Below are 27,363 nucleotides of genomic sequence, written 5' to 3'. Positions count from 1 at the left end.
GCTACTGGACCTCAGAGATTTCATCATCTAAGAAGGATAGAGTAGAAGGAAGGGCTAGACACAAAATGGCCCTTGTCCATCCTCCTCAGCCACAGGGCGCCCTGCATCCGGAGGAAAGATTTCGCCCTCACAGGATCCCTAGAGTTCCGGGTCGGGACTGAAGGACCATGGCTTATTGCTTCTGCAAGGTAATGAGTAAATAGGTGCCTCCATAACTGTGTGCACAACAGGGTAATATTAACGCTGATATTAAAACCCCAGGAGATCTTTGCAAAAGACTGCGGGTGTCACTGGGTCAGTTCGACTACTGAGGACCTTCTGACCCCCGCGGGAGTGGACCGCCACCAGCTGCCGAGGTCCTCTGAACAAGAAGGACGCCACCATAACCGCGTCGCTTAGCAACAAAGACAGGCGGGCCTCGCCCACTTCCGCCCCCTGCCCCCCCCCCGGGCCAGGAGACCGGAAGTGACGTCTAGCGGGCGGGCACTGTGGTGGCGCGGCAGCGGCAGGTGAGTGAGCGCGCCGCGTCCTCCCAGCGCGTGCACGCACGCGCTACAGGGCCGGGTCCCACCTGGATTTCGAGTCAGTCCCCACCTGCGCGAAGTTGCAGATGCGGGAGGTCAGGTGCGATCGTACAGGTGCACAGGTGTGACAGGTGCGGCAGGTGTACAGGTGCAGGTGAGGGTCCCAGACAGGTTGCGCCCTGAGCCGCTGGCGCCTGATGTGCGGTGACCTGAATGAGTGCGATGAGCCCGCACCTGCGAGCTGCGGGAGGCCTAGCTAGCAGCAGGTGATCAGCTGACCCTGCACTTCACATCCTGAGGGACTGAGGCCTGGGCTAGTTGGACAGTGACCACGCCTTTCAGAGCCAGAGTACAACCAGGAAGGAGCCTGGCTGTCTGTTCTCTTCAGTGCCACCGCAGCCGGCGCCACTATCACAGAGGTCAGCCACTATCACAGAGGTCAGCGCTGTCACTAGGGTCAGCAGCGTCGGGGTCAGCCTCTATCGCTGTGGGGGGAGTCATACTGTCAGACAGCACTGCCACAGGGGTCAGTGCTGTCAAGTGGTTAGTGTTGCCTGGGGGTCCGCAGTGTCACACGATCAGCCTGGGGGGGGGGCGGTCACACTGTCAGGTGGTCAGCACTACCATGGGTTCTACACATCAGAACCCTGCCCAGCCTGGTGAAGACTGCGTATGGTGCTGGAACTGTGGCCTGAAGCCCTGGGATCCCTGGGAGGCCGGGCCTGGGCAGGCACAGCCAGCAGATAACTAGCAGAATGCAGCATCCCAGAGAGAAATGCAGAGCAGGCAAGGATCTGGACATGCCCATCCTGGTGCCCAGTAGACACTTTCTTGGCCATTTTACCAGGTCTCTGTTATCTGTTGCCCTCACTGGCATGTTCTGGGCTTCTGGTGCACAGGGCCCATGAGAATTAGCTCATCGATGGAGGGGCTCCCATTTCCCTGCAGTGAGGCCAGGGTAGGAAGGGTCAGTTGTAGGTCAGCTTTGCAGGGCACTCTGTATTCCCACACCTTCACATGTCTCCTCTCTTGCCTACTTCCCTCTATGCTGGCTTTCTCTGCCTTCACCTCCCTCATCCATGTTATCTCCAGCTGTCTTGAGATCAGCAGTTAAATGGATGAAAACAAATAGCTTTATTACCTGGATGTCTGCAGGTCAGGAACTCAGGAGTAGCTATGCTGGGGTGGAGCTTCTGGAACCCATGAGGCTGGAGGGGCGGCCCCAGGTCACTGGTGCCTGGGCCTCAGTCCTTGGTGGCTGTTTGCCTGATGGGCCTTTCCTGAGTGTACGTGTCCTTGCTAGTAAGTTGCCCATCTTGGAACAAGTGATGAGAGATAAAGGGGAAGCTGTAGTGGCCAAGAAAGTGCCCTGTGTGACTTTTGGAAATTTGGCACTGTTTCTTCCACCATGTTCTCGCTGCTAGCTGGCTTTGCTAAGTGCAAATGGCTCCACATTTGGAGGCACACAGAGAGCTTGTGGACTTCCCAGTCCTATGGGAAGAGAATGCTCCGCTCTTGAAGTCCTGGGACATTCTGGATTGAATGTTGAGTCTGGCCTGATTGCTGAGAGTCTGACTGGCTTGCTCAGCCTGAGTCAGGAGCGCTCAGCACCGCAGAACCACCCCAGCAAGTGGGACTCAACCCTCTCCCAGGAAACGCAGGAGGCTGGAGGTAGGGTGAACTCTGGCCTAGCAGCCCTACATTTGACTATAAGCAGAGCAAGAATAGACATTTATCCTGACTTGCGTGTTTATATCATGCAGTCACTACACTTCACCTGTAAACAGCAGGGCGATACAGCCATTGTGTGCCTCAGCGAGTCAGGGGGTGGGCTGCCTGGATGGCCTGCGTTACCATGACAGCACCGGGCGTGCCACGACCTGGTGTCCACACATTGTTCTGGCGTGGTGCTGTCCTACGGGGGTTGTAGGCTAGGCAGTGACAGGCTCTGGAGACATTAGGAAGCCACCTGGCAGCACCACGGGAGACTAGCCAGGGCTCCAAATCCAGGGGAGCAGTATAGCACTCCTCCACAGCGGTGGCCACGGGACCAGGAGCTATCTGCCCACAACGCACACTTCACTGACTGGACACCGACTTCTTGGTGAAGAAAATGGACTGTTGTTCTGTTGTAAACACTGGGCTGTCATTGTTCCTTTCTGCCGCGCTCAGCTGAAAACTCCAGAGCTGCCTAGTGGCTGGGTGGAGGCCTGTGGCCTGTGCCCTCCACGATGACCTGGCCCCCAAACCTCCCCTGGGCCACTCGTGTGGATGAGCCCATCTGCAATGATCGTGTGGACTGAGGCTGGAGAGCGGTGGTCAGGACCTTCCATCTGCCTGTCCAGCCTGGGCTGCAGACAGCGCCTGCCTGACCATCACTAAACAACTCACCCACTTGGCACAGTGAGGTGGGGGCACAGCCCATCCTGCCCTCACACAGTGAAAACAGCCGGTGTAGGCTGCTTGGCCAGGCAGTCCATGTGCATACACAGGGTGTGCTGAGGACCAGCCCAGGGGCAGTGCTGATATCCGTGCTCCTCACCAGACATGGCATGGCACGGACCAAATGGGCAGCGTTGTGCCTGGGAGAAGATAATGGTGCAGCGTGTAATCTGCCAGACAAGTCCTGCCTCCCAGAGACCCCCAACTAAGGGTCTGTCCACTGTGGCCTCACAGATGGACTCTTCAGCCACCTGCACGCGCTGTTGGGTGGGGTCTTCTCAGGCCACTGATGGGCATCTGTGACCAGACCTTCCCCGTAGCAGGGCGGGCCTGCTTCCTTTCTCCACTTAACAAACTCCTGCGGCCAGGAGGTAGGTTACCCAGAAGAGCACACACTCTGGCATGTAAGGGGACCTGTGCCTCTCCTCTCTCTGTCTCTCACCCTCTATATATGGAAAGAGAGAGCAGTGAAAGGGAGGGAAAGACAGCGAGTGCTGGGAGTGGTGAAATCACACGGCTGCAAAGCTCCAGATTAGCTCTGGTGCCTAAGTAAATAAGTAAAGCAATTAGAGTGAGAATGAGTTTGTTTGGTTTTTTGGGGGAGGTTTATTGAGGGGATTAATGGTTTACAGTGGGCACAGTTGTTGTACATGAGTAAAATTTCTCAGTTTTCTGAAAAACACTCTCACCCCCTAGCCTAAGTACTCCTCCACTAAAAGACTTAAGGTTATTTTTATTTATTTATTTGTTCTGTTGTTTCTGAGTCAGCACATCATTCTTAAAGACTGGACTTGGAGCCAGGGGACACCCTTATCTGTATGCTCACAGTTACTGGAATATGGCTGAGCTGCTCTGCCTGTGACCCAGTGTCCAGGCCTGGCATTGCCCTTAGGATGAGCCATATGGCCTGGAGCTCTGGGGACAGTCTGGCAGCTTCCTCTGCAGCCTCTCATTGCCGTCACCTCTCATAACCCGTGACAGGACGTCAAAGTGGACCGTACAGCACTGCAAGCCTTCAGACCCAGGAGGAGAAGGTGCTGGCCAGGGACCCACTTCTTGCTACTGTCCTGAGTGACAGTGACAGAGGGACACTGGATGCCTTGCTGTTCAACTGCACATCTTGTCAATCTCACTGCTTTGTGGTACGTGGAGCTCCTTATTTGGCTCCATCTGCACTCAGTGAGGGGCTCTCAGCACCTGGGGACCTGACATGACTGTGGTCTGGGTTAGGGTTCCTGCCCAGCTCCCCAAGCAGCTGGGTGCTTGGCCACTCTTCTGGGTGTCCTTATTGAAATGACAGGAGGACTGAGTTGCTGGCAGGCAGGGACTGGTACTTCCTAGGCTGTGTTCTGCACAGACTTCATTGTGGGTCTCTGGTAAGGTGCCTTCTGCATCTGCCTCCCTCCTCAGTGGAAGCTAACAGCAGAAAGTGTCATTAGCTCTTGGGCACCCAGCATTTAGTCTGTTTTTGGTTTTGTTTGTTTGCTTAAATTCAGATAGAAGGGCTGGGTAGTGGTTACCTAGTTGAGCTTACACATTACAGTGTGCATGGAACCAGTTTCCAGCCCATGGGGTCCCCACACTTGCACAGGGGAAGTTTCTTGAATGGTAAAGCAGTGCTGTAGATGTCTCTCAGTCTCTCTGCCTCTCTAGCTCCCCCTCACCTCTAAGTTTCTGTCTGTCTCTGTCCAGAATAAATAATATTTTTAAAAAATATTTATTTATTGGTTGATTGATTTGCTTTTGTTGCCCTTGTTGTTGTTTTGTTGTTGTTGTAATTATTATTGCTGTTGATGCTGTCATTGCTGGATAGGACAGAGAGAAATGGAGAGAGGAAGGGAAGACATAGAGGGGGAGAGAAAGACAGACACCTGCAGACCTGCTTCACCACCTGTGAAGGACTCCCCTGCAGGTGGGGAGCCGGGGGCTCGAACCGGGATCTTTACGCCGTCCTTGCACTTTGTGCCACGTGCGCTTAACCCGCTGCGCTACCGCCCGACTCCCATAAATAGTATTTTTTAAATACATTCAGATAGAGACAGACTGCTCCACTTTTTTTTTTTTTCCTGTCAGGGTTCTCAATGGGGCTCGGTGTTTGCACAATGACTCCAACAATTCCAGCATTGTTTTCCCCTCCTTCTGTTCTGATAGAGATAAACAGAAAGAGGGGAAATGGGGAGAGAGAGAGGAGGGAGAAAGATATCTGCAGCACTGCTATGCTTCTGGAGTTCCCCACCCCCACCCCTGGCAGGTGGAAACCAGGGGCTTGAACCTGACTCCTTGTGCATGGTAACAAGTGCAACACTGTGCCACCTTTCATGGAATTCCCTTGGTACTGTGCATGGTGCTCCTATGTGGTGCCAGGGGCTTGAACCCAGGTCCTGGAGTGTGGTAAAGAGTGTACTTCTGGCAGCTGCAGGACAGCGACTCAGCTGAAGGAGCACTGAGCTTTCTTTTGAGTATGGCTGGGTGCCCCAGGCTCCAAGCAACATGGGAAGGGGGCCCCACACTCCCACCCCCAATGATAACACACACACACACACACACACACCCTGTCAAGCAGTGCATGCTTGGACTTCAGAGTCTGCTCCCTGAAGACTGGACTTCTAAGGCCAGGTGAAGTCACACCTGGGGGTCTGGAAGCTTCTCTGTCCTCAGCAGGAAACAGAAGAGGGAACCCTGCTGCCACCCCTCCAAAGTCCCTACAGCCCCTCCCCGCCCACTGCTCCCCTCAGTTTCTGTGCCACATGGAGAGATCAGGCTTCATGCCTGCTTCCTGTGTAAGCTTCCAACCTCGGTGTGAGGAACCCAAGTTCTAGCCTGTGAAAGTTTAAAATATTGTGGGTGCCTGGGCCATGGCACTGCAGTAGAGCACAGGGCTTGCAAACAGGAGATCTGGGGGTTAATCCCTGGCAATGTATATGCCAGAGTGATGCTCTGTGTCTCTCTTGCTTGTGTGCATATATATAGCTTGCTACCGGAGGGTCTCTCTCTCTTTTTTATTTTTTTGCCCCCAGGGTTATCACTGTAAATCGGTGCATGCACTACAAATCAATCCACTGCTTCTGACAGCCCTTTTTCCGTTTGTTTCTTTTTTTTTTTTAATTTTTTTATATTTATTTATTTTCCCTTTTGTTGCCCTTGTTATTTTATATTGTTGTTGTAGTTATTGTTGTTATTGATGCCATCATTGTTAAATAGGACAGAGAGAAATGGAGAGGAGAGGGGAAGACAGAGAAGGGGAGAGAAAGATAGACAACTGTAGACCTGCTTCACCGCCTGTGAAGAGACTCCCCTGCAGGTGGGGAGCCGGGGGCTCTAGCCAGGATCCTTACGCTGGTCCTTGTGCTTTGTGCCACCTGTGCTTAGCCCATTGCACTACCACCCGACACCCTCTTCATCTTTTTCTTTTCCTTTTTTGTCCTCCAGTCCCTCAGGTGAAGACATCTTTTTTTATATTTATTTTATTTATTTATTCCCTTTTGTTGCCCTTGTTGTTTTATTGTTGTAGTTATTATTGTTGTTGTCGTTGTTGGATAGGACAGAGAGAAATGGAGAGAAGAGGGGAAGACAGAGAGGAGGAGAGAAAGACAGACACCTGCAGACCTGCTTCACCGCCTGTGAAGCAACTCCCCTGCAGGTGGGGAGCCGGGGTTCGAACCGGGATCCTTATGCCGGTCCTTGTGCTTTGCGCCACCTGCACTTAACCCACTGCGCTACAGCCTGAGTTCCAAGACATCTTTTTTTTTAACAAACTTTTAAAAAATTAATTTATTTATGTATTCCTTTTTGTTGCCTTTGTTGTTTTTTTATCGTAGTTTATTATTATTGTTGTTGTTGTTGTTGTTGTTGGATAGGACAGAGAGAGATGGAGAGAGGAGGGGAAGACAGAGAGGAGGAGAGAAAGACAGACACCTGCAGACCTGCTTCACCGCCTGTGAAGCGACTCCCCTGCAGGTGGGGAGCCGGGGGGTTGGAACTGGGATCCTTACACCAGTCCTTGCGCTTTGTGCCACGTGTGCTTAACCCACTGCACTACCACCTGACTCCCTTTTTTTTTTTTTTTAATTTCCTTATTGGGGGATTAACATTTTTTCCATTTTTGTAGCCCTTGTTGTTGCTATTGCTGTTGTTGTTGGATAGGACAGAGAAATCAAGAGAGGAGGGGGAGAGAAAGATAGATACTTGCAGACCTGCTTCATTGCTTGTGAAGTGACCCCTCACCCTGCATGTGGGGATCCAGGGGCTCGAACCAGGATCTTTGCACCAGTCCTTGCTCTTCATGCTATCTGTGCTTAACATGCTATCTATGCTACCGCCTGACTTTTTTTTTTTTTTAACCAGAGCATTGATCAGCTTTGGCTAATGGTGGTGCAGAGGGTTGAACCTGGGACTTCAGAGCCTCAGGCATAAGTCTCTTTGCATAACCATTATGCTACCTACCCCTACCCTTTTTCTATATATATATTTTTTAATTTTTATTCTCTTTATTTATTGTATAGAGGCAGCCAGAAATTGAGAGAGAAAGGGGAGATGTGGAGAAAGAGACAGATACCTGCAACACTGCTTCACCACTCACAAAGCTGCAGGTGGGGACTGGGGACCCAAACCCAAGTCCTTGAACATTATAACGTGTGCTCAACCAGGTGCAACACCACCCAGCCCTCTTTTAGTTTATTAATGAAATAAAGAAGTTTCAGTATCACTCTGGCACATTCGATGCCGGGGTTCAAACTTGGGACCCCACTCTGGAGAGTCCAAAGCTTTATCCACTGCCACCTTGGAGCCTCAGGCATGAAAATCTTTTGCAGAACCATGATTCTGGCTCCTCAGCCCTATTTTTTTTAATGCTTTTTGCCTCCAGGGTTATTGCTGGGCGAGCTCGGTATGAATCTACTGCTCCTGGAGACTACTTTTTCCCTTTTGTTGCCCTTGTTGCTTATTGTTGTTTTATCACTGTTGTTGGATAGTGTCGGGAAATTGTGAGGATGTGGTTGGGCTTGGCAGGGCTTGACTTGAGGGGACATCCATCCTCTGGTCTTATCAGACTTTTTTTTTTTAATATTTTATTTTTGAGAGAGATGCAGAGAGAGAAAGACACAGAAACACCAGAGCACTGCTCCACTCTGGCTTATGGTGGAGCAGTGGATTGAACTGCAAAAACGGTATCATCTGTTTTCCATCTACACCATGCCTCGGTCTCGCGTGAGCTTAATGTGCAGCTTGGCGGTACAAGAATCCGGCATGAAGCCCAGCCAGTCTATCTTGGCGTTACTCTCGATCGCACTCTGTCATTTCACAAACATCTCATAAAAACTGCAGCAAAGGTGGGTGCGAAGAATAACATCATTGCAAGACTGGCCAGCTCCTCATGGGGCGTGAGCGCTTCCACACTACGATCATCATCTCTGGCATTATGCTATTCCACTGCAGAATACTGTGCCCCAGTATGGTTCCGTAGCCCCCATGTCCACTTGGTCGATTCCAAATTATATTCCTCCATGAGGATCATTTCTGGAACCATCCATTCCACCCCGGTTCCATGGCTGCCAGTTCTTAGCAACATCGCCCTGCCAGATATTCGTCAGGATGCGGCATCATCTAAGTTCATTTCCCACGTCTACGCTCGACCAGACCTGCCAATATACGCAGATATCTTCGCCCACCCTGTCCAACGCTTGACATCTCATCACCCAATCTGGTCCCCTATGCCTACACTGAACTTCTCTGTTCCAGACTCTTGGAAACAGAGCTGGCAGTCAGCTGAGGTAAAGAACAAACACCTCATCACAGACCCCTGCAAGCGTCAACCCGGCTTTGACCTAGCACGTTATGATCGGGCCCTCCTCAATCGCTATCGAACAGGCCATGGCCGGTGCGCCGCTATGTTCCATCGCTGGGGAGCCAGAGACGACCCGAACTGCCCCTGCGGCTCCAGACAGACTATGACCCACATAGTCAACGACTGCCACCTCTCCAGATTCAAAGGAGGTCTCGAAACTACATCAGGCTCAACCTGACGCTGTTGACTGGCTACAGAAGAAGGGCAAACGCCAGAAGAAGAAGTGGATTGAACCTGGGACTTCAGAGCCTCAGGCATGAGAGTCTCTTTGCATAACCATTGTGCTATCTACCCTCCACCCCGTATCAGACTTATTATCTACAGAATCATTGTTTTGCCTGAAAGATCCCCACCCATTCCATTCCTTTGATCTGTCTTCTGTCTACACTCTAGACCCTCCCTGCCTGCAGGGTATTATTGATCGTTACCAGTTCTTCTTCTAGCGTTTGCCCTTCTTCCGTAGCCAGTCAACAGGTCAGGTTGAAAGCTGTCAGGAGCTGCTTGTTGCTGGCTTTGAAAGTGACTGGGATCCATGTGGATTCAGTCAGCTAGGAAGGATCGTCAGTTTCCCCAATGAATGGGTACTCACGGGATGCACCACGAGGTCGATCCAATGCAGCCCAATCGTTACCAGTTAAAACCCTCAAAACTATTGCTAAGGAAGTTCCTAGCTTTCCAATCCCTTTTGCCTTTCTCTACCCCTCTCCAAACCATGTCAAGCCATTTCTAGTTCTGACTTTCCACTTCCGGGTCCAACCTTTAAAAGCCTGGGCTCCCTGATCAATAAAGAATCAAATTGTCTCGCCACCACAAGTCTGTTCCCAGAGTCATCTCTCGCGTCCCTGAGTGAGTAGCAGTCCAGGCTGGCTTCGGTCGAGTTCTCTCCAAACCCAGAGAGTATGCTCCCAGGAAGAGGCACCCTCATGCTAGCCCGGCAGGTAGGACAGAGAGACATCGAGAGAGGAGGGGAGACAGAGACAGGGAGAGAAAGATAGACACACCTGCAAACATGCTTCATCACTTCCTGTGAAGCGACTTCCCTGCAGGTGGGGAGCTGGGGGCTTGAACCAGGATCCTTATGCCGGTCCTTGCCCTTGGGGTCATGTGTGCTTAACCTGCTATGCTACTGCCCGCCTCCCCAGCCCTGTTTTTTGAAAATTTTAAACATATTTTTTAAAAAAGAAACAAAGAAAAGCTTTAGTTATTAGTTTTTCTTTTTTAACAGCCAGAATGACTGACTGTGGCATTAGCACAGAGGACAGAAGAAGGGGGGGTTGGCTGTGAGAGGGGCTACCTAGTGTAGTGATGCCTGGTGGGAGTGCTGCCTGGTGGGGAGGGGGGGCTGTCATATGGGAGGGCTCCATGTCAGGTCTCCTGAGCTTTGGTTGGTGCTCTGGGCCTCAAACACTCAAATCCTTTATTTTGGGGGAGGTCATCCCTAGGGCTTCACCACTCCAGGTCAACTTAACTTTTTCAAATAGAGAGAGGCAGAGGGGAGACACCATAGCACCGATGCTTCCCAGTGCATTGTGGGCCAGGTTAGAGCCTAGGTAGGGCCCATCACAGAGCAGGTGCCCTTCCAGGTGAGATCTCTTACTAGTCCCTTTGACTTCTGTAGAAATCAGCAGAGTTGCCCCTCGAACCCTGATGGTAGCATTGGACGTGATGGACGTGCCTGCCCAGCCCACTTGTCACCGGCTCTCTCATGTGTCCCTTTGCATTCACTGTGAGCTTTGCCCGAGACAAGGGCTGTGCTGGTTATCACAGTGGAGGGCGTGGCTCACTTTTCTCTGAGCTCCTACATTCAGGTGCATTTGAATAAAAAAGGAGAAATGGGGTGGGGCCGTGGTGCACCCAGTTGAGCACACACAAGGACCTGGGTTCAAGCCCCAGGCTCTCACCTACAGAGGGGAAGATTTTTTTTTAAATTTATTTATTTATTTTCCCTTTTGTTGCCCTTGTTTTTTATTGTTGTTGTTATTGATGTCATCTTTGTTAGACAGGACAGAGAGAAATGGAGAGAGGAGGGGAAGACAGAGACGGGGAGAGAAGGATAGACACCTGCAGACCTGCTTCACCGCCTATGAGGAGACTCCCCTGCAGGTGGGGAGCCGGGGGCACGCCATGTGCGCTTAACCCACTGCGCTACCGCCCAACTCCCAAAGGGGAAGCATTTTTTAAATTCTTTTTATTTTTATTTTATTAATTTATTTATTCCCCTTGTTTTATTGTTGTAGTCATTAAATGTTATTGATGTCATTGTTTGATAGGACAGAGAGAAATGGAGAGAGGAGGGGAAGACAGAGAGGGGGAGAGAAAGATAGACACCTGCTTCACCGCCTGTGAAGCGACTCCCCTGCAGGTGGGGAGCCAGGGGCTCGAACCAGGATCCTTACATTGTCTTTTGCGCTTTGCGCCACCTGCACTACCGCCCAACTCCCAAGAAGGGGAGCTTTTAATGAAAGGGCTGTAGGGTGCCGAGCACCTGGCCCTCCGTAAGAGGATCCCTTCCCTGCTCAGGTGACAGCAGAAAGGACTAGTGGGCAGGGCCCACGCTCTTCCACACAGGCTCTTGCTGTCTCCTGCCAGCTCGCATCACCCCATCCCCTCAGGGGCCCCTCTGCCCTCCTGCCCCCTGCCCTCTCCACCGCACTTCTTATCTGTCTCCTCATAATCATCATGGCTGTGCTGCACCAGATGTGGCAACAGGTACTTAGATGCACCTGCCAGTTACTCAGAGCGGAAGCGGCTTCCCTTTTGCAGATAAGGACAGGGACAGGCCAGCTGAATGGGCACTCCAGCACAGGTGACTGCGAGCACCTCACTCCACTGATCTTGGGCCCTTCCTGGCAGCTGTGAATGTTTAACTGGTTATTGCTGTCAGCCGCCACCCTACCAGGCCTGTGGGCAGTATGCCTGGGTGCTTTCTGTCCCCAGGGACCCCTGAGCCAGCTGTGCGGCAGGCACCCCTCACGCCACCCCTCAATCCGTCCACACAGTGACCGCACTGGGATGTGTGCACCACAATGGAGGGCAAGGACCTAGAGGCGGAGATCCACCCCCTGAAGAACGAGGAGGGCCAAGAGCAGAAGGCCCCTGTGGGCCCGGGGAAGGAGGCGGCAGAGAGCCTCCACTCGCGCCTGTCCCGCTGCCGAGCCGCAGCCTTCTTCATCTCACTCTTTCTCTGCCTGCTGGTGGTGTTCGTGGTCTCCTTCATCATCCCGTGCCCCGAGCGCCCAGCGTCCCAGAGGGCATGGAGTGTCAATTTCAGCGGAACAGGTGAGTCTCCACCCTTTCCTCGCTGGGGGTGGGTTTCTTTCTGTTTCTTGTGGTATCTGGACCTCAGCCCATCTGCATTTTCTTTTTAATTCTTTAAAATATTTTCTATTGCCGGGCGGTAGTGCAGCAGGTTAAGCACACAAGGCGTGAAGCACAAGGACCAGTGTAAGGATCCCAGTTCACAGGTCTGCAGGCGTCTATCTTTTTCTCTCCTTCTCTGTCTTTCCCTCCTCTCTCAATTTCTCTCTGTCCTATCCAACAACAGCAATAACAAGGGCAACAAAATTGGGGGAAATGGCCACTAGGAGCAGTGGAGTCATAGTACAGGCACTGAGCCCCAGTGATAACCCTGGAAGCAAAAAAAAAAAAAAAAGAGAAAGAAAAAAGAAAGAAAAAGAGGGAGTCAGGCAGTAGTGCAGCAGGTTAAGCACATGTGGCACAAAGCGCAAGGATCCCGGTTCAAGCCCCGGGCAACCCCACCTGCAGTGGAGTTGTTTCATAGGTGGTAAAGCAGGTCTGCAGGTGTCTGTCTTTCTCTCTCCCTCTCTGTCTTCCCCTCCTCTCTCCATTTCTCTCTGTCCTATCTAACAAAGATGACATCAGTAACAATAACAATAATAACTAAAGCAACAAGGGCAACAAAATGGAAAATAAATAAATATTTTAAAAATTAAAAATAAAAATGTTTTTTATTATTGTAATTGTTTTTTTATTTTTTTTAATTTATTTCTTTATTGGGGAATTAATGTTTTACATTCAACAGTAAATACAATAGTTTGTACATGCATAACATTCCCCAGTTTCCCATTTAACAATACAACCCCCACTATGTCATTTATCACCCTTCATGGACCTGTATTCTCCCCACCCACCCACCCCAGAGTCTTTACTTTGGTGCAATATGCCAATTCCATTTCAGGTTCTACTTGTGTTTTCTGATCTTGTTTTTCAACTTCTTTTTTTTTTTAGAGCACAATAATTTATTAAATAGATTCACCCACTCCACCCCCCTAGCATTGCTCAGTTCTGATTTATGGTGGGACTGGAATTGAACCTGGGACTTTGGAGCCTCAGGCATGAAAGTATTTTGCATAACTATTATGCTGTCCTAAATAACAGAATTTCAGTCCCCATAATCCAGAGACAAGCAGTGCTCAGATAAAAAGGAGGAGATGCAATAAGAGAGGGAAAGCGGGGCCGGGTGGTGGCGCACCTCGTTGAGCGCACATGTTGCAGTGCATAAGGACCGGGGCTCGAGGCCCCGGTCCCCACCAGCAGATGGAAAGCTTTGCAAGTGGTGAAGCAGGGCTGCAGGTGTCTCTCTGTCTCTCTCCCTATCTGCCCTACCCTCTCGATTTCTGTCTTCTTTTTTTTTTAAATAATTTATTTCTTTATTGGGGAATTAATGATTTACATTCAACAGTAAATACAATAGTTTGTACATGCATAACATTCCCCAGATTCCCATTTAACAATACAACCCCCACTGTGTCATTCATCATCTTTCATGGACCTGTATTCTCCCCACCCACCCACCCACCCACCCCAGAGTCTTTTACTTTGGTGCAATACGCCAATTCCATTTCAGGTTCGACTTGTGTTTTCTTTTTTTTTTTTTATCCCCCTCACCACCATAAGCCAGAGCTGATTAGTGCTTTGGTTAAAAAATAAAATAAAATAAAAAGCTGAAGAAGTTACACAGCTGTTATATATAACACATGAAAAAGATGCTGAACGTTATTTGTTATAAATTATTATACTTACTAGACTAGTTAAGTAGAAAAAGTTTGACTATACTAAGTGTCAAGTTTCAGATACTTGTGAAAATGTAAAATAATTAATAGTATATATACATATATATATATATATTGTTTGTTTGCTTGTTTTTTTATTTATTTTTTATTTTTTTAAGAAAGGATTAATTAACAAAACTATAAGGTAGGAGGGGTACAACTCCACACAATTCCCACCGCCCAATCTCCATATCCAACCCCCTCCCCAGTAGCTTTCCCATTCTCTATACCTCTGGGAGCATGGACCCAGGGTGATTGTGGGTTGCAGAAGGTAGAAGGTCTGGCTTCTGTAATTGCTTCCCCGCTGAACATGGGCGTTGACTGGTCGGTCCATACTCCCAGTCTGCCTCTCTCTTTCCCTAGTAGGGTGGGTCTCTGGGGAAGCTGAGCTCCAGGACACATTGGTGGGGTCTTCAATCCAGGGAAGTCTGGCCGGCATCCTGATGACACCTGGAACCTGGTGACTGAAAAGAGAGTTAACATACAAAGCCAAACAAATTGTTGAGCAATCATGGACCCAAAGCTTGCAAAAGTGGAGAGGAAGTGTTAGGGAGGTACTCACTGCAAACTCTAGTGTACTTCTGCTTTCTTACTTTGGTGCCATACTCCAAACTCAGTCAATTTCTGCTTTGCGTTTCTACTTCTTTTTTTTTTTTTTACATGCCTAACATTCCCCAGATTCCCATTTAACAATACAACCCCCACTATTTCATTCATCATTTTTCATGGACCTGTATTCTCCCCACCCACCTACCCACCCCAGAGTCGTTTACTTTGGTGTAATACTCCAATTCCATTTCAGGTTCGACTTGTGTTTTCTTTTCTAATCTTGTTTTTCAACTTCGGCCTGACAGTGAGATCATCCCATATTCATCCTTCTGTTTCTGACTTATTTCACTCAACATGATTTTTTCAAGGTCCATCCAAGATCAGCTGAAAACGGTGAAGTCACCATTTTTTACAGCTGAGTAGTATTCCATTGTGTATATAGACCACAACTTGCTCAGCCACTCATCTGTTGTTGGACACCTGGGTTGCTTCCAGGTTTTGGCTATTACAAATTGTGCTGCCAAGAACATATGTGTACACAGATCTTTTGGGATGGATGTGTTGGGTTCCTTAGGATATATCCCCAGGAGAGGAATTGCAGGGTCATAGGGTAGGTCCATTTCTAGCCTTCTGAGAGTTCTCCAGACTGTTCTCCACAGAGGCTGGACCAATTGACATTCCCACCAGCAGTGCAGGAGGGTTCCTATGACCCCACACCCTCTCCAGCATTTGGTGCTGTTACCTTTTCTGATGTATGACATTCTAACAGGAGTGAAGTGATATCTCATTGTTGTCTTGATTTGCATTTCTCTGACAGAGACTTGGAGCATTTTTTCATGTGTTTCTCAGCCTTTTGGATCTCTTCTGTGGTGAATATTCTGTCCAAGTCCTCCCCCCATTTTTGGATGGGGTTATTTGTTGTCTTGTTGTTGAGTCTGGCAAGCTCTTTATATATGTTGGTTATTAAACTCTTATCTGATGTATGGCATGTAAAGATCTTCTCCCATTCTGTGAGGGGTCTCTTGGCTTGGGTAGTGGTTTCTTTTGCTGTGCAGAAGCTTTTTAATTTGATGTAGTCCCATAGGTTTATATTTGCCTTAGTCTTCTTTGTAATTGGATTCGTTTCATTGAAAATGTCTTTAAAATTTATGTGGAAAAGAGTTCTGCCAATATTTTCCTCTAAGTATCTGATAGTTTGTGGTCTAACATCCAAGTCCTTGATCCACTTGGAATTTACTTCTGTATTTGGTGAAATACAGAGATTCCGTTTCATTCTTCTGCATGTTTCAACCCATTGTTTCCAACACCATTTGTTGAAGAGACTCTGCTTTCCCCATGGAATAGTCTGGGCCCCTTTGTCAAAGATTAGATGTCCATACGTGTGGGGCCTCATTTCTGGGCTCTCAATTCTATTCCACTGGTCAGTGTGTCTGTTCATGTTCCAGTACCAAGCAGTTTTGATGACAATGGCCCTATAATACAGTTTGAGATCTGGGAGTGTGATGCCCCCAGTTCTGTTCTTTTTTCTCAAGATTGTTTTGGCAATTCTAGGTCTTTTCTGGTTCCAGATAAACATTTGTAGCATTTTTTCTATTCTCCTAAAAAATGTGCTTGGGATCTTGATGGGGATAGCATTAAATTTGTAGATGGCTCTGGGTAATATATTCATTTTGATGATGTTAATTCTTCCAACCCATGAACATGGAATATCTTTCCACTTCTTTGTGTCTTTTTCAATTTCTTTGAGTAGTGTCTCATAATTTTCAGTATACAAGTCTTTCACTTCTTTGGCTAGGTTTACTCCTAGATATTTTACTGTTTTTGTTGCTATAGTAAAAGGAACTGATTTCTGGATTTCAATTTCTTCTAACTTAGTGTTTGCATAGAGGAATGCCACTGAGTTTTGAATGTTAATTTTATAGCCTGACACCTTACTGTATTGCCTGATGATTTCTAAAATCTTCTTGCTGGATTCCTTAGGTTTTTCCATGTATACTATCATGTCATCTGCAAATAAGGAGAGTTTGACTTCTTCTCTTCCAATCTGTATCCCTTGAATTCCTTGCTCCTGTCTGATTGCTATGGCAAGAATTTCCACCACTATGTTGAATAGTAATGGTGATAGTGGGCAGCCCTGTCTAGTACCTGATCTGAGGGGAAATGCTTCCAGTTTTTCACCATTGAGTATGATGTTGGCTGTAGGTTTGCTATATGTAGACTCCACTATCTTCAGGAATTTTCCATCTATTCCCATTTTTTGTAGTGTTTTGATCATAAAGGGATATTGTATTTTGTCAAAGGCTTTCTCTGCATCTATTGATATGACCATGTGGTTTTTGGTCTTGCTTTTGTTGATGTGGTGGATCACATTGATTGATTTACGTATATTAAACCAACCTTGCATGCCTGGGATAAACCCCACTTGGTCATGATGAGCAGTCTTTTTGATATACTGTTGTATCCGGTTGGCTAGAATTTTGTTCAAAATTTTCGCATCTATGTTCATCAGAGATATTGGTCTGTAGTTTTCTTTTTTGGTTGTGTCCCTGTCTGCTTTTGGTATCAGGGTGATGTTGGCTTCATAGAAGCTGGCAGGGAGTATTCCAGTGTCTTCAATCTTCTGGAAGACTTTTAAAAGTAGAGGTATTAGTTCTTCTTTGAAAGTTTTGTAGAATTCATTTGTAAAACCATCTGGTCCAGGACTTTTATTTTTTGGGGGATTTTTGATAACTGTTACAATTTCATTAGCTTTTATGGGTCTGTTCATGTTATCCACTTACTCTTTACTTAGTTTTGGAAGTTGGTAGGTATCTAGGAAATCGTCCATTTCTTCCAGGTTCTCTAGCTTGGTGGCATATAGTTGTTCATAGAAGCCTCGCATGATATGTTGAATTTCTGCGGTGTCTGTTGTGATATCTTTCATTTACTATCCGATTTATTTGGGTCTTCTCCCTTTTTTGTTTTGTGAGTCTGACTGAAAGTTTGTCGATTTTGTTTACTCTTTCGAAGAACCAACATTTACTTTCATTGATCTTTTGTATGGTTTTCCTATTCTCAGTGTTATTTATTTCTGCCCTAACTTTAGTGATTTCTGTCCTTCTGGTTGCTTCCTAAAGCAACAAGAAGGTTCCTTTGTTGTTCTTCTTCTAGGTCTTTAAGATATGCAATCAGGCTATTTATTTGTGCTTTTTCTTGTTTCCTAATGTGTGCTTGTATAGCTATGAACTTCCCTCTTAGGACTGCTTTAGCTGTGTCCCAAATATTTTGATAGCTTGTGTCTTCATTTTCATTGAAGTCTCGAAACATTTTGATTTCTTCCTTGATTTCCTCTTTGACCCAGAAGTTGTTAAGAAGTGTACTGTTGAGCTTCCACATTTTGGAACTGTTACTAATCTTTTGTTGATTGTTAAGTGTTAGTTTAATTCCACTGTGGTCTGAGAAGATGCTTGGGATGATTTCAACGCTCTTGAATTTGCTGAGGCTGTCTTTGTGGCCTAACATATGGTCTATCCTTGAGAATGACCCATGTGGATTTGAGTAAAATGTGTATTCCAGTTTCTTGGGATGAATGACTCTGAAAATATCCAATAGATCTAGTTTATCTATCTCTTCATTTAGCTCCCTTATGTCTTTATTGATTTTCTGCCTGGATGATCTGTCAAGTTGAGAGAGTGGGGTGTTGAAGTCCCCTACTATGATTGTGTTACTGTTAATATATTGCTGTAGCTCTTTCAGTAGAAGTTTGATGTATTTAGATGGCTTCTCATTGGGTGCATAGATGTTAGTAATTGTTAAGTCCTCTTGATTGACTGATCCTCTGAGCATTAAGTAGTGTCCATTCCTATCTTTTTAAATCTTATCTATTTTAAAGTCTATCATGTCAGATATGAGAATAGCTGCTCCTGCCCTTTTTTGTGGGCCATTGGCTTGTATGATAGTTTTCCATCCTTTCACTTTAAGACTGTGTTTGTCTTGTTGAGTTAGGTGCATTTCCTGTAGACAGCATATTGTTGGGTTGTGTTTTTTGATCCATCTTCCTACTCTGTGTCTTTTAATAGGTGAATTCAGGCCACTGACATTTATTGATATCAAAGATTGAAGATATTTTAACGCCATTCTTGTAGAGTTTTAGAGTGTTTTGATATATGTCCTATTTGTGGTGGTCTGGTTGTTTATAGGAGACCTTTCAGAACTTCTTTCAGGGCAGGCTTGGTGATGATTGATTCCTTCAACTGTTGCTTGTCTGAGAAGGTTTTGATGCCTCCATCTAGTCTGAATGACAGTCTAGCAGGATATAGTATTCTTGGCTGAAAGCCTTTCTCATTGAGCACTCGATAGATATCTTGCCATTCTCTTCTGGCCTGTAGTGTTTGTATGGAGAAGTCTACTGCTAATCTTATGGGTTTTACTTTGTAGTTGACTCTGTTTTTCTCTTGAAGCCTTCAGGATCCTTTCTTTTCCTTTTCCTTTCCATTCTAAGTATGATATGTCTTGGTGTCTTTAGGTCTGGGTTAATTCTGTTTGGGACCCTCTGGGCTTCTTGAATTTTTATGTCTTTGATGTTGTCTAGACTAGAGAAGTTTTCAGCTACTATGGCCTGGAAAATGCTTTCTTCCTCTCCTTCTCTTTCTTCCTCTGGTATGCCAATAATGCATATATTGTTTCTTTTGAAGTCATCCCATAGGACTCTGTTGTTGTTTTCAGCATTTCTTAATCTCTTTTTGAGATCTCTTACTTCTTTTTTAGTTGTCTCTAATTCATCCTCAATCTTGCTAATTCTGTCTTCAGCCTCATAGATTCTATTCTCTCTGCCCTCTTGTTTTCTGGAGTTCATCTATTTTGTATGATTGGGCCCTCCTCAATCGCTATCGAACAGGCCATGGTCGGTGCGCCGCTATGCTCCATCGCTGGGGAGCCAGAGACGACCCGAACTGCCCCTGCGGCTCCAGACAGACTATGACCCACATAGTCAACGACTGCCACCTCTCCAGATTCAAAGAGGTCTCGAAACTTTACATCAGGCTCAACCTGATGCTGTTGACTGGCTACGGAAGAAGGTCAAATGCTAGAAGAAGAAGAAGTTGCCCTGCTCTGATACTGTTTTAGCTTGTTCAGCTAGTTGCATTCTTAGCTCAGCGATTTCAGCTTTCAGCTCTCTAATAACCATGAAATAATTAGTATTTTCTTCCATATTCTCATTTGTTGTTCCTGCATTTCTGATTACAATTTTTTCAAATTCTTTACTCACTCCTGTTATTATTTCCTTAGCTAATGTTTGGATGTTGAACTCGTTATTTTGTGCTTCACCCTCTGGAGGACTTTTAGCTGGACTCTTGTCCTGGTTCAGTTCTCCAGTATTTTTTCTTGTTGTTTTAACCATTTTATATTTATGTTATGAGTTCCCTTTATCAGTGATTTTCAAATTATTGATCACTATTGCCTGAATTGACTTGTGTTTAAGTAAGTTAATTAAAGGGTTCACAGTAGTGGAAGTTATCAGTTGTTTCAATCCCTGAGTTGGAGCTCAGGGGTTTAAAAGCCTCTTTTTTTTTTTTTTCCTTCCCTGTAGGCTATGGGAGCCTGAGAGCTTTTAAACTGTCAATAGGCTTCTTAGCTTAATCACTGACTCCTGACCAAGAGATAAAGCAGGGTGTGGCAGAGATAATCCAGTGGTTATGCAAAGAGACTTTCACAGCCCCTCAGCTATGCCACCGAGGTATAGATCTTCTGAGTTTCCTGGTTAGATCTCTGTCCCCTGGTGTCCCTCCCTGTCACTGCTCCAGATCTGAGGGTAGTAGCAATGGAGACTCAGAGTTGCACTTGGTGAGTCTCTGGGGAGTCCTCTCCTCCCTTAAGCTGTCCCCTAGTTGGTGGAGCAGACTGGAGGTGGTGTCTCAACTGATAAACTGCTGAACTGCTAGCAGTCACTTAATCTCTCCTTAGGCTCCTCTCTCCTCTCTGTCACCAGCCACACGTGTTTGTACTCACGGGTGATTTACTGGGTTCCTGTGATCATTCTAGTCCTGTCTTGTTTCGGTCCCGGGTGGTCTCCTTTCGTATTCCTAGTTGATCTGGGAGAGGAGAGGAGAGGAGAGGAGAGGAGAGGAGAGGAGAGGAGAGGAGAGGAGAGGAGAGGAGAGGAGAGGGGAGGAGAGGAGAGAGGAGAGAAAGCAATCTGCTGCTCGTAGCTCCGCCTCCGGAAGTCCTCCAAGCCAGGACCAATTCTTATTTTTATTGACGTCATCATTTATGGATAGGACAAAGAAATGGAGAGAAGAGGCGAAGACAGAGAGGGGGAGAGAAAGACACCTGCAGACCTGCTTCACCGCCTGTGAAGTAACTCCCCTGCAGGTGGGCAGCCGGGGGCTCGAACCGGGATCCTTACACTGGTCCTTGCACTTTGCACCACCTTAGCTTAACCCGCTGTGCTACCGCCCAACTCCCAAGAAAAAATGTTTTCTATTATTTATTCATCAGAGACAGAAATCAAGAAGGAAGTATGAGATAGAGAGAGAGAGACCTGCAGCACTACTTCACTACTTGTGAAGCTTCCTCACTGCAGGTGGGGACCAGGGGCTTGAACCCCGGTCCTTGTGTGTGGTAGCATATGTGTTCTACTGGGTGCACCACTGCCCAGCCCCCATAAATTTTTGTTTTTCTTCTCTTTCTCTCTCTCTCACCAGAGCACTGCTCATCTCTGGCTAATGGTGGAGAGAGGGGTTGAGAGTCTGTTTGCATAACCATTATTAGATAGAGACACCTCTGTACTGGAGCTGCCCTTGGTGCCATAGCACCTCCCATGTGGTGCCTGGGGTCAAACTTGAGCCTTGAGCACAGCAAAGCAGGCGCACTACCTACTGTGCTTTTTCTCCGCCCTCAGGTGCTCTCTCTTGGTGGACTTCCCTGTGGCCAGCACAGCCAGCAAGTGGAGAGGGGGCTGAGCCAGAGGGCAGGGATCCATTTGGGGACTTGTATGTGACATGGTCATGGGGGTGCATGATAAAAGCTGCCCAGCCTTTCCAGCCTGTTTACCTCATGCCAGACAGACGGGGAGCGACGGTATAGCTCGGCTCCCAGGCAGTGCTGGGGCTGGAGTCCAGTGACGGGCCTGGTGGGGTGTGTACATCACACTTACTTTTTGTCACTGAAGCTTCATATCTGATTGATTCCACTGCTCTCAGGGACTTTTTTTTTCTTTTTTTTTTAATTGGGGAATTAATGTTTTACATTCAACAGTAAGTACAACAGTTTGTACATGCAGAACATTTCCCAGTTTTCCATATAACAGTACATGTTTTTTTTAATTTTTTTATTATCTTTATTTATTTATTGGATAGAGACAGTCAGAAATCAAGAGGGAATGGGGAGGTAGAGAGGGTGAGAGACAGAGAGACACCTGCAGCCCTGCTTCAGCACTTGTGAAGCTTTCCCCCTGTAGGTGGGAGGTGGGGGCTTGAACCTACGTCCTTGTACATTGTAACATATGCGCTCAATCAGGTGCGCCACCACCCGGCCCCAGACTGTTTTTTTTTAAACACTGTTTAATATTTTATTATTATCTTTATTTATTGGATAGAGACTGTCAGAAGTCGAGAGGGAAGGGGGTGATAGAGAGGGAGAGACAGAGAGACACCTGTAGTCCTGCTTCACTACTCACAAAGCTTTCCCACTGCAGGTGGGGACCGGGGGCTCAAACCTGGGTCTTTGCGCATTGTATGGGATTGGTTTTTTTGTTCATGTTTATCCTTTCGGTCAGAGACAGAGATGGAGAGAAATAGAGAGAGAAGGAGATACACTGTAGCATCACTTCACCCCCTCATGTGGCTTCCCCTTGTGCATGGTACTCCCATGTGGTACTGACCAAGGTTTAGCCCAGCTCCTAGGATCCCCATGTACCTCCTCCAGGGAGCAGCCTTCCTGCCAGGCCAGCAGGACACTCAGGGCAGTAAGCATGAAGCTGGCTCAAGGCTTTATGCTGAAGCCCTTCTCAGTCCGTGGAGTCTCCACCATGAAAGACCCTGAGGCTACTGCCTGCAATTTTGCTTTGCAGCCACACTCAGCTTTCTAGCCACAGAAGATATAGACAATGACAAGATCCAAGATGTCCTCTTTATTTATACAAGCACCAATGACAGCGATCTCTCCAATCACTCCTGCGCTGACCAAGGTACATCTGTCCTGAAGTGAGGATGCAGTCCTGCCCACCCAGGGGCTGTCTACTCACACAGTCCCACCATGCAGTGGGGGCGGTCCACTCACCCCTTCCTGCGGGACCAGGAAGCTAGCAGCAAGTGCCCACTTCCATAGCCCACAATGGCCTTGACCCCCTTGGTCTGTACTCTAGGGTGGGCCTGTGTGAGTCCCAGGACTCAGCATGGTGGGGAGAGGCTACACCCACACCCCATCTCCTCTGCAGGCTTTTCCTCCCCCTGCTCCATCATGGCTGCCCTGTCTGGGGCCAATGGCAGTGTGCTCTGGGCAAAGCCGGTGGCCCAGGATAAGGTTCTGGCAGATTGTGGCCTCCTGAGTCCAAAGAGCTGCTCCACCTGCATCCTCACAAGCCTGTCCGGCTCCATGCAGGCCATCAAATCCTGCACAGGTACGTTGGCACCAGGCGGCTTTCCTTGGGCTCTGCCAGCCATACACACAGCCATGCCAAGACTGGCTGGTCTGAAGGCTCATGGGGGCAAGACCCCTCCCACACAGCTCCTACCTTAAGCCCTGGCCTCCATGTTGCTGTTCTGTCACCTGACAGAGTCTCAGGTCACCACACTGCGTGGACCACTTGTCCCACACAGAGGCATTATGCCTCTGCACTGCCTCCTGGCCCAGTGTTCAGTCTGTACTGTTTGAAAGCGAGAGACAGGAAGAAACACTACAGCACAGTCCCACCCTGCACGGAGCTCCCTGTGCTGTCCAGGGTGTTCTCACTTGGTGCTGGGTGTGGGCTCTCCCCACTGGACTGGCTCCTGGGACAGACCAGAAGTGTGCCAGGAAGAGTCACCAGCCCAGTCGGTGGCACAACAGGAAGCACAGAGCTGGCACACTTGAGCTCCAGCCCCAATGCCCCCTGCACCTGAGCTCTGCCGCTCTCTCCCTCACAGCAAACCCTTAACGAGTAGAGCAGCATCAGACCCAGATGAGTTGAGAGCATGTCTATGAGGACCTGCTGTGCCTGGACCTGGGGTACCCTGGGTACCCCTTTACATGGTGGCAGACAATCACCAGTAAAGGGTCCCTAGCCTTGGGGCCTATGGGGGTGGCAGGACACAGTGTGCACCCAGAATAGTCAACCCAGGCCTCCCAAGCCCCAGGCAGCACTAGAATCCTCAGGAAGCTGGAAAGACAGACAGGATTCTGAATTGATGCCATCACCTCTGGCATCCTGGCCCAGGCCCCGAGGTCAGCACAGTGGCCTGGGGCCGATGCCCAGCCATGGTGTCTTGGTTTCAGGGAACTCTCTGTGGAGCCAGCTCAGCAGCCTGGGAAGCAAGGCGTCCGTCCTGAGCCCTTTGTTGCTGTTGCCTGACATGGATGCCGATGGAGTGCTAGACCTGCTGATGCTCAGCCAGAATGGGCAGGTCAGTCCATGGGCACTCACGGCCGCCCTCAGGTCAGGTGGCATCTACAGACAGGGGTGCACACTGGTGGCTACTTCTTGGAGGGCTGCCTGGTGTCCCTGGGCTCCACACTTGAGTGAAGCAGCCTCTCAAGCGGGAGCACTGCCACCTGCCCTTGGCAGACCCTGACACTCTGTCTGCCCCTGCCAGGTTCACAGCTCCGTCATTTCGGGCAGGACTGGGTTCCAGATCGGCCACCAGCTCAGTCTTGGCGTGGAAGGGGTGGGCCGCCCACTCCTGCACCTCACCTCCATGGGTGCCTACTACGTGCTCCTCCCATGCAGTGAGTCTGTCCCTGGCCACTGGTAGAAGGGGGTCAACTCGCAGGGCCACGGGTAGGGAACGCTTCAGTTCCTGGCTACAGCTTCAATTCAGGTTATCAGGTCAGGGTCCCCAGGGACACTGAACTTGAGGTGACAAGCCCTTCTATACCAGGAACATCAAGGTCCCTGTGCAGCTGGTCCCTGAAGGAGATACACAAGCAAGTGACAGGTAGAGAAGACACTGTGTTCAAGGGAGATGCCCTCTGGGAGGACACGTTCAACGCCACCGTCTCCAGGCTTCTCCTGCACAAGTGGGTACTGTGGGGAGCCCAGCAGGCTGGTGCTGGGTGCTGGCAGCAGGTAGAGTGGAGCTAGGGTGGGGGAGCCCTGCAGGAGTTGTGGGCACCAGATCTGTCCAGGGTCAGACATCAGCACCAAGTGATGTTCAGGGGAAAAAAGGGTTCCTAGTAGAGCCCTCTTGTCCAGGTGCAGTGGTGGGGGACGTCCCTGAGTTAGAGCAAGGACCCATGCACATGGGATGGGGAGGGGCAGGCAGCATCCCATTCCCCACCTGGCCAGTGGTCCCGTCCTCTCCAGCTCTGGAGGCATCCACCAAGTGGTGAGGGTGCTGGGGGCCAGGACTGAGGAGCTGCTGGTGGTGGCTGCAGAGGCCCTGGCACTGCTGAGCGACCAGGAGCAGGAGCCGCGCTGGATCCTGGGCTCCACCCGGGTGCTGAGGTAGGCTCTGCACAGCACTGTGGGGGTAGCGTTGCCCTCAGCAAAGGCCCCTGGGGTGGGCCTGGCCTCTCCAGCCCCATGTGCTCTTCTCCCTTCTCTCCCCCAGAACGCCCATAATTGGAAACTACAAGCCCCAAGCCAAGGCTGTGGCTGTGGAGAATGGAACCAACGACAAGGACAGACAGGTGCCATACTACCTCTCACTCCCTCCCTGCCCCCTTACCCTCCCTGCCCCCTTACCCTCCCTGCCCCCTCACTCTCTCTACCCCCTCACTCTCCCTTCCCCCACTTGCAATGAGATCTGGATGCACATAGGGATGGCTGGGACTCTGAGTGGGGACCAGAAGACCTGGACATCTGTGTCACTTCACCTTTCCCTCCTCAGATCCTGCTCTTCGGCCTGGACAGTGGGGCCATTCTGTGGAGGCAGGCGTTCCCCAGCCTTCCTGGAGCCCCAGAGTCAGCCAGCTTGCTGACTGCTGACTCCCACTCAGTCTTCTTCTTCTGGGGCCTCCCCCCTTCAACCAGCACCAACCAGACAGTACAGGTAGGGCACAGGCTCAGGGAACCCCATGTGGACAGGAGGGGCTAGGAAGTGCCCACTGACTCCACCGGGAGGTTGATGGGGCTGCAAACTGCAGGAGAGTTCCCAGTTTCCACCTGGGGACCTCTGAGAAGGGGGACAGGCTGGAGGAGAGGAAGGGAGGACTGGTCAGGGCTCGAGGACTAGCTCACGTTTTTTGCACCCCAGGCCCCACAGGATGCCCCACACAGCCTGTACATGTTCCACCCTACGGTACCGGGCTTCCTGCTGGAGCTGCTCAACGTCTCTGCCCAAGTCGTGGCCTTCCGCGGTGAGTGTGCCTACCCCCGTCTATCCTGGGGCTGCCCTGTATACCCACCCTGACCACAGTTCTGTCCCCACAGTTGTCGTACTGGAGCCCAGCCGCCATGCCACCATCCTCCTCCTGACAGGCCCGAGCCCAGTCTCCTTGGTCAAGTACAAGGTGCGGGACCTCATCCAGCATGGCAGGTTGGTGAGCCTGCAGAAGAGCAAGCCGGACAGCGAGCTGGCCATCAGGGACCGCTTCTCCCGCCTACGGTACCTGAATACCAAGGCCTAAGGACAGGGCACACTTGAGACCCTGCCCAGCCAGACCACGGGGCTGATGCCAGCTGTCCACCTGCCCTCAACCTGCTCAACCATGGCCACGCTGCCCACCGCTGTTCTCTACTGGCTGCCATCCTACTGCCGTCCATCCTACAGAGGGCGCCTGTGAGCCCCTGGCACCTGCTGCCCCAGGGCCTCCTCACACTGTCTCCAGGCTCTCATTCTGTGCCTGGGTGGGGGCAGGTCTGCAGGGCCCCCCTCCAGAGCCCTGGCTCTCTCAGCACCCCTAGGCCTCATGGAGCTGAAGGGGGCCTGGAGGGCATCTGGGAGCTGAGGCAGATGGTAACGTGCTCCCCCTGCCCCTCCCCTCTCTCCCTGCCACCACCACCACCACCACCACCACCGGAATGAGGGAATGAGCCCAGGTGCCCCTGTGACCATCCAGTGAGGAGCAGCCTGGTCCTCTCCCAGCCAGCCACTCCTCGGTGCTCGAGGCCAGTCAGCAGCCTGCTGTGGGCCTCACCATTGTGCCTTGCCTGCCATCCCACCCTGGCCTATTCTGCTTGGGACCAGGCCAGTACCCCGGACAACCAGAATAAATGGTTTTGCACTGTTCTCCGAGGGCATGTGTGCATGTCCTCTCTGTCTGAGGGGCTGACTTGGAGGATCTGGACCAGATAGGAAGGAGTACTCTTCCCTGACCCGGAGCTGGGCCTGGGGGGTCCGCCACAGGGGACAGGCAGGGCTCCCCCAGCACCTGTCTCCTCTGGGGCTACCAAGAGACAAAGCTTGGAGAACCGTATGTTCAAACAGGAAATGCCTAGCAGCCCGGGAGGAGGCCGGCAGGTGGAATAGGACATGCAAGCACGGGGTCCTGGGTTTGACCCCAGCAGTGCGTGTGCCAGGTAACACTCTGCTTCTCTCTTTAGCAGATCCATCTCTTTTCTTTTCTTTTACCAGAGCACTGCTCAGCTCTAGCTTATAATGGTGTTGGAGATTTAATCTAGGACCTCTGGAGCCTAAGGCCTAAAAGTCTTTTTGTAGGGGCCGGGTGGTAGCGCAGCGGGTTAAGCGGCACATGGCACAAAGCCCAAGGACCAGCGTAAGGATCCCAGTTCCAGTCCCCGGCTCCCCACCTGCAGGGGTTCACTTCACAGGCAGTGAAGCAGGTCTGCAGGTGTCTGTCTTTCTCTCCTCCTCTG

General features: G+C 49.6%; 1 protein-coding gene across 3 annotated transcripts; it reads left to right on the top strand.

Moving 5' to 3' along the window:
• Positions 1–474: 474 nt before the first annotated feature.
• On the top strand, positions 475–26,775 carry FAM234A (family with sequence similarity 234 member A). Of its 3 annotated transcripts, XM_060172691.1 has the most exons (13): positions 1,156–3,337; positions 3,948–4,108; positions 11,808–12,087; positions 22,480–22,596; positions 22,846–23,028; positions 23,883–24,010; positions 24,200–24,332; positions 24,485–24,623; positions 24,910–25,050; positions 25,157–25,235; positions 25,436–25,597; positions 25,802–25,904; positions 25,978–26,775. In XM_060172691.1, the coding sequence occupies exons 3-13, from the start codon at positions 11,835–11,837 to the stop codon at positions 26,172–26,174; spliced, it is 1,635 nt and encodes a 544-aa protein (XP_060028674.1). In that variant the 5' UTR covers positions 1,156–3,337; positions 3,948–4,108; positions 11,808–11,834; the 3' UTR covers positions 26,175–26,775. The 3 variants fall into 3 exon arrangements, with proteins under 3 accessions (XP_016045919.1, XP_016045917.1, XP_060028674.1); XM_016190433.2 differs by lacking the exons at positions 1,156–3,337; positions 3,948–4,108 and adding an exon at positions 475–638; XM_016190431.2 differs by lacking the exons at positions 1,156–3,337; positions 3,948–4,108 and adding an exon at positions 475–678.
• The last annotated feature ends 588 nt before the right edge of the window (positions 26,776–27,363 follow it).

Source organism: Erinaceus europaeus, chromosome 15, assembly GCF_950295315.1.
Source record: "Erinaceus europaeus chromosome 15, mEriEur2.1, whole genome shotgun sequence".
NCBI lineage: Eukaryota > Metazoa > Chordata > Mammalia > Eulipotyphla > Erinaceidae > Erinaceus > Erinaceus europaeus.
Note: the sequence above shows the minus strand (reverse complement) of the source record. Positions and strands in the feature narration are given on the sequence as shown.